Genomic DNA, 7,317 nt, shown 5'->3' with positions numbered 1-7,317 from the left:
ACGCTCTCTCTCTCTCTCTCTCTCTCTCTCTCTCTCTCTCTCTCTCTCTCTCTCTCTCTCTCTCTCTCTCTCTGTCTCTCTATGTATATAGATTTATTTAGCTTCAATGTACAGTATATTTGTGTTGTATTAAAACAAGTAGTCCATATAAAAATATTCCTGGAAATGCACATATATTTTATTTGTACCGTATTTTCCGCACTGAAAGGCGCACCTAAAAGCCTTCCATTTTCTTAAAAGCTCATAGCGCACCTTAAAATCTGATGCGCTGTGTGTATGGTCATTACGGTAATATTTCCACCCCAAAATGGACCCTTGCTAGAGACATGTTTACAACGCAGAGTTCAAACTTAAGGCGATCAGTTACGCAGTCGAACACGGAAATAGAGCAGCGGCAAGAGAGTTCAACGTTAACGAGTCAATGTTATAACTTGCTGTTGGTTAAGTGAACTGTGTCGCTGCTTCATTCAATAAGTTTTACTGACATCTGATCGTTCTGTTGGTGTTTACTTGAGCGTAGCTCCATCTAGTGGATGCATTGTAGATTGCATCATATAATGCGGTGCATCCCAAAAAAATTACGAAATAGGCCATTCATTGAAGGTGCGCCTCATAATCCAGTGTGCCTTTTAGTGTGGAAAATACGGTATTAGTAATTAGTGTGGTCAGTAGTTTGATGAGTATTTAATCAAATTGGCATAACCAAGTGCACATTTACAAGGAACTTCACATTCCTATTCTTTTCAGACTTTGACACTTTAATTACAACAATATCCTCTTTTGTTTTTTTTTTAATGTCAGAGATTTATGTGATTTATGTTATATGAGATTATTATGCGATATACTTTTATACTTTCTTTATGGCAGCCAAGCTGACATCTCATTGGGCAGAAAAGGCCTGTGAAGAAATATGCATATATAACCAAGTGCACATTTACAAGGAACTTCACATTCTTATTCTTTTCATACTTTGACACTTTAATTGCTACAATATCCTCTTTTGTTTTTTATTTTAATGTCAGAGATTTTTTATTTTTGTGTGATATACTTTCATACTTTCTTGATGGCAGCCAAGCTGATATCTCATTGGACAGCAAAGGCCTTTGAAGAAATATGCATACACCAACAAGGATTTTAATTACATTTTAATTGTGATATGTGTGTAAATATGACTTATATTACTAATTTGTTCCGACATGCATGTTAATGACAAAAACACAATTATATAACAAAGAAAACCCACTTATTATTTCAGATTGTGCCTGAACGAAAGCTTGAGAAACGATCACACTGTTTCCTGCCACAGCCACTTTATGCCAGTAATTCCAGCGGCGATGAAACAACACATTGTGAACTTCTTCATTAAAGCAAATGGAGAGCTTGTTCTGTAAGGCTTGCTGGCAGAATTTCCTATATTAGCAAGGCCTTCAAGCCATGGATGTATAACTGTCCAGCAAAGACAAAGTGCTGCTCTGATTTGATCGGAATCATGTTCAAGGCTCAGTATCTTCCAACTAAAGATGTTTGTTTGTTACGAACACGTGAGACAGGTAAATCATGGGTCGCTTATCAGTCAGGTGAGTAAAAGGGCCAGGACTGCTTGATTTAGGTTCAATCCCTACAAGCTGACGTCAGCAAAACGTCTATTTGCAACCATCACAGTTAAATGACACATTTAAAAGTTACAACACACCTGCAACCACTCTTACATGAAACGTGGTGTTCACTCATTGTGATTTTATCGAAGATTTCTGCCAGGCCCCAGTTTACTCAAGGATACAGCTATCACTGCAGAAATTTTTTACTTGAGCGGGATGTCATTTGTCTTCTATGCTTCAAGGTGTCCTCTCCCTGCCTTGAGCTTGGTCAACAATGTGCCGTGAAAGACCGAGACATTCAGAGAATTTCAAGAGTAACATCTGATATCCGGAGGGTGGACAGTATACTGCAAATCTGCACTGATGCCTCCCGTCAATAATTTCAGAACATATTTGTAAATATCAGCAATATCGGGCGAAAACCTCCTATGTCCGAATTTGCTCAATGCTGCTAATATTTTTCAGCGCCCACATGGGGCTGTCATTTATCCATCCATCTCTCCATTTTCTGATCTGTTTTATCCCCACATGAGTTGCGGGGCGTGCTGGAGCCTACCCCAGCTGTCTATGGGCAGTATGCGGGGGACACCCTGAACCGGTTACCAGCCAATCGCAGGGCACACACCGACGAATAACCATCCACGCTCACACTCACACCTAAGGACAATTTTTCAGTGTTCAATCAGTCTGCCATGCATGTTAAACCGTAGTACCCGGAGAAAACCAACGCAGGGACAGGCAGAACATGCAAACTCCACACATGAAGGCCAGAGCTGGAATTGAACCTTGCACCTCTGCACCGTGAGGTCGACGGGCGAACCACTCGACCACCTGTCATTTATTTATTTATGTATGTATATCTGTATTTATTATTTATATATTTATTTCTACAAACTAAAGTGTTGAAAAGGGCTTGCTCTCCTTGACAATGCAATGTTAATGGCTCAACAAACACGCTGTGAAAAAGTGACGGTTTGGAGGATTTTAAGGATTTTGTACGATGCCAGCAATGTGCAGGTCATAACACGTCAATGCCGACCTTCAGACAGCAGTCCGTTTGTGCAATTCAGTGACTTTACAATGCATAAAAGAAGAAGTGCACTTTTTACAGTGGTCCTTGACTGTGATCAATCCAAATCCTACTCGTACTGTAATCATGCACTTCATTCAACATCTCACTTGATAAGTACATTGATTGTAGTGGCATAGTGAGGGGTGTAAATTTTCCCATCGGATGTTCACCGATTGTCCTTCTCAGACTGATATTTGTGTCATGGGTTTCCTGTATATAAATGGACTGAGATGGATGGATAGAGCATCGGGAGATACAGTACACAGAGAGATCAAGATATGTCACTGTGTCCGCCTTTGCAGCTGTGAAGGCCACAACAGTGTTGAGGGGTGTTAAAGTAATCCTTTGGCAAAGACCGGTGCCCCAGATGCAGGCGTGGTGATGAGCCTCATGCAGAGGGGGTCGTCCGTCCCACTGTCTGCGCTTTGGGTCACCAGACCAGATGCTGCCATTGCACACCAACTGTATTGCTTGTGTGTCATTTGAATCACGTACCCGTGTCTTAGAGGGTGTTGTAACTTTGCCACACTTTGCACCAGCGTTGTCATTGTGTGTGCAAGCTCCCTGATGATTTTGGCCCTCGTTAGCATGGCTGATCTGCCGGGGCGTTGGTGTTGTTTACTCAGGTTGCGTCAAGCGCTCAGTGTGACATCTGCCAATGTGTGAATTAGATCTTCCAAAAGAATGCAGCGAAGGTCTATTTAAACCCAGCGTCGGGCAGCATGAGGGGGCGCAGAAAGTTTTGAATTTCATGAATGTCCAAAACTGGGCTTATGAGTGAATAGTTGAAAGGTAAGTGTCATGCTTTTTCTGCCTGCATCATTCAGCGGAGCATCCTCCGTCATTTACGTAAAACTCATCGTGTGTGGGAGGAAGCACTGAATCCTTACAAGCCCACACACTGCAACTACAAATCACCTCATTTAGCCTATATGTAAAAAAATAAATAAAAATAAAAAAAATAATGCATATGAGTAGAATGACCATTTAGAGCAAACCCTGTAAACTTTAATTGCAGTTCACCAGGCTTGTGTCATTAAAGACCAACATGCACCGGGATGACTAATGGCAAGATAAACAGGGACTCCATGTTGAAAAGCACACCTGCCGTATGAATGGATCTGCAAAGTGATGGCGGTGGTGAATCAGGGGCATTCAATGCTTCCATGGGTGGCATCACGTGACATTCATCATAACAGTGAAGGGGCTCAGTATGGAAGGAGACAAGGGTGGCGTCACAAGCTTGTGTTAAGACTGAATAGCATGTCAAAATGAGTTTGTGCAAATGCAACGCCTGCAACAAAAAAAACGACAAATAAAATAGAACCCGTGTCTCCTCGGTGGACAATGCTGGCTCACATTGTCAGGCAACAACTGGCGGCATTGTTCATATTGATGAGGATGATGCACTGAATGAGCAACATGCATGCAAGCGTGTGCATTGTGACACTCTGATGCCACAGGCGTCTTTACAACCATCTGCTTGCAATAAATAAATCTGCAAGGGGCAGGGTGGTATGTGGTTTTGTCATATTTTATGTAGTATACATTTCAAATTTGGGTTCAGTCAACATTTAATTCGCGGGGGGTGGGGGCGCTAATCATTGCTGATATTTACCCCAATGGGAAGAACACATGAAAAAAAAAACGCTGTTTATGACATGCGTAAATACAAATATCCGGAGAACGACGCGTTTACATTACCTGAGCCGTGAGCCAAATCGATCTCCGGTTCGGTGAGTATATTCGGGTCACTTTGAGATCTGCCTCGCTGCAGACAGCCGTCTAGTCCATCCGATGTGGCCATGGGTGGACAGCACAGGAATCCCGGATCAAATATTGAGAAGCCAAGCCAGAGGCGTGCAAGGTCAGGAAGAGCAAAAGCAGCGAGGCACCGGGCTATTAATTCGCTCTGACAACAGCGGCTTGGAGCGTCTATTAGGGATCCATGGCCGGGCAAAAGAAACGTGGAGCATGCGTGTGTATGTATGCGCGCGCGTGCATATGTGCGCGCATGTGCGGCTACACAAGATGATGTGCTCCGCACGCGTCCCTATCCATCTTCCATGCACACGCACGCTGCCAAACATTCACGGATTTAACATGTTCTGTTCGATGTGTTATTATCACGTGCTACGTTGCAAATAATTACCCAATCTGACGGTGTGCAACATGACACTCCTCCGGTGATCTAAAAATCTGTTCGCAATCTGAAATGTACATCATAATTAATAACAAAGTCAAACGCAACATGCTTTCTTTTAATAACAAATCAAAAAATCCATTCAGTGCATCGGTACAGCTGTGTAGACACATCTCTGTGTTTGAAATAAACAACACATAGTAGTATTAATCCATCCATCCGTTAGCTGAATATTATCCTCACAAGGGGCGTGGGGGCGAATATTTTATTTTATTGAACCATATCAAACGTTAGTGTAGTATTGAAGTAACAATTCGCGCAAAACAAAGCATGTACATTCGTGGTCACGTGACTCTGTACGCGCAGATCCACTGGCTGGTTTGTCAAATGACGTTGACGGAAGTCAATGATCGTCACTCCTCCCCGGCTGTCACACACAAAAAAAAAAATGGTGCTTCACAGGTGCGGTGTCACGGTTGCACTGTTAGTTCTGATTAGTTTGTCGGTAATTGTCGTCGCATCCCGTCAAGAGTCGACATTAAACAATGGCCGTCATGACTTTCAAGAAGAACTGGTCATCAGTCCGCTACAGTCAGGGGATATTTATGCTAGCTTCCAGTTCCGCACCTTGTGGGAAGCAGATTTCTTTGGAGGAAACAAAGGTAAGCGAGCAGTCCCAATATAAAGTTAAAAGTCACTAGTGCTCTCATCGATCGCGTTTTCAAAGCAGTTCTAAACGTGTCTCAATCAAGCTTCGTTTGAAAGTAATGGCTCGTGTGGTCAAAGAGGTAAAGAATTCACATAGCTGCGGAATGAGTGTTTCGATAGTCGCTGCTTTTCCAACGCTTCCACCGCTGAAAACGTTGCCTTTGATGATGTGGACCTTCTTGGACCCAAAGTTTTGTAGGATGGTAGTGAGACTGCCATGTAGTACAATTTACAGTTGGTGGCGATGATCAGAAGACAGGCGACAGTGTTGAAGATACTGAGATTCAATTTGAAGTGAAGTGAAGAGAATGGATGGGCTCAGGAAGCTCCCCAGATGAGCAGCCTAGACTGGAAGGTCATAACGTTGAAAAATGACGCCTTTGAAAGATCTGTGCCGAACCCCCCCCCCCCCCACCGTTTTTAATCATGTAAACTTTGTGTATACTGTATGTCGAGTGGACCCGTTATTGTCTGATATCAGCATTTTTGACCATGAGTTATTATTATTATTATTATTAATCCAAAAGCATATGATCGTGCAACCATTACTATCTGGATTCTTTCAGTGTGGACGGCACGTGGAGCGAGCTCACAAATGTTTTGTCGGGGATCTTCTGCGCCTCGTTGAACTTTGACTCCATCAACAGCATTCAGCCCAGCGCCTCCTTCAAGCCACTGGGGATAGGCAACGGTGCCATTTGACACTTTTCAGCACTTTATGTTTGCATTCTGTCAACACTGATGGCGTTGGCTCGTCACATTTGTGAATCCAAATGTTGATGAAAGTAGCTCGGCTTGATGCTAAATTAGCTTTCCGTCTCCCTCAAAGTGACCGACCACCGCTTCCTACGCTACGCCACCCTTCCACGCGAGACTGTTTGCACAGAAAATTTGACACCCTGGAAGAAACTCTTGCCATGTGGCTCCAAGGTAAGGCTTCAATAATACGTCTTACATCCCACCACAGGGCCATCCCCATCGTTTCTTCAACGACGTCTTGCGTGTTTCTACCCAACATCAGCATCTGTTTTCTACGTTGGCACTTTGCTCCCCCCAGGCCGGCCTCGCTGTCCTACTCAAGTCCGAGAAACTCTTCCACAGCAGTTTTCATTCCCAGGCAGTGCACATTCGACCCGTGTGTCAGGACGCACAATGCGCAACCACCTCATGGGAGCTGAGACAGACGCTGAACGTAGTATTTGATCTTTACGTTTCCGGACAAGGCAAACGAGGTAGGAAGCCCACCCTGCTTGTTTTTTCTCGGCCACTGAAGGAATATATTTGAACGTGTGGCTTCCATTGCTCTGATCCACAGAGTGGTCTCTTTTCAAGATGTTCTCCCGGACCTTGACGGAGGCATGCCCTCTGGCTTCCTCCAGTAAAATCTACGTTGACGTTTCGGATAATTCTGAGGTTTGAACGGCGCACATAAATCTGGTCAAACACAAAAATCCTTTCTTCACACATTTTGGAGTAACGTTCGTTATTTTGCAGGGGGAGGATTTTGTGCTGAGCCCCGCCACTCCTCTGCTCAGGCAAGCAGTGGTGCTCGGGGACAGGCGGACCTTCTCCGTTTACGACCTGACCCAAAAAAGCACCTTTGGCACAACGTCCTCTCTCAACCTTCTGATTCGCTGGAAATCTAGCGATGGTGAGTCGGAAAACCAGCCGGAGACAACGGGAAAAGACACTTTAACCGTTTGTGTGCACTTGTGTTTCCTTGTAAAAATTCCTCACATATGAGACTGCCGAAGGACCTTGACCTTTTTTTGTCCCCCCCCCCCCCCCGGCCACCA

General features: G+C 44.1%; 2 protein-coding genes across 4 annotated transcripts in view; one reads left to right on the top strand and one right to left on the bottom strand.

The window, feature by feature from the left end:
• Positions 1–4,808, bottom strand: part of phactr3a (phosphatase and actin regulator 3a) — a 37,177-nt gene extending 32,369 nt beyond the window's left edge. Inside the window, exon 1 of one of the 2 annotated variants that reach the window (XM_019888078.1) lies at positions 4,375–4,808. In XM_019888078.1, coding sequence (XP_019743637.1) covers positions 4,375–4,477 — 103 coding nt within the window. In that variant the 5' untranslated portion in view covers positions 4,478–4,808. The remainder of the gene's footprint in view (positions 1–4,374) is intronic. The other variant, XM_019888079.1, reaches the window with a different exon arrangement.
• Positions 4,809–5,207: 399 nt separating this feature from the next.
• pigt (phosphatidylinositol glycan anchor biosynthesis, class T) overlaps positions 5,208–7,317 on the top strand; it is a 51,305-nt gene continuing 49,195 nt past the window's right edge. The window contains exon 1 of one of the 2 annotated variants that reach the window (XM_019887936.1): positions 5,208–5,475. In XM_019887936.1, the coding sequence (XP_019743495.1) occupies positions 5,220–5,475 (256 nt within the window). In that variant the 5' untranslated portion in view covers positions 5,208–5,219. The remainder of the gene's footprint in view (positions 5,476–7,317) is intronic. The other variant, XR_002170370.1, reaches the window with a different exon arrangement.

This window comes from Hippocampus comes, unplaced genomic scaffold (assembly GCF_001891065.2).
Source record: "Hippocampus comes isolate QL1 unplaced genomic scaffold, H_comes_QL1_v1.1 scaffold14, whole genome shotgun sequence".
NCBI classification, from domain to species: Eukaryota; Metazoa; Chordata; class Actinopteri; order Syngnathiformes; family Syngnathidae; genus Hippocampus; species Hippocampus comes.
The sequence above is the reverse complement of the archived record's forward strand: the minus strand, read 5'-3'. Positions and strand labels throughout refer to the sequence as shown.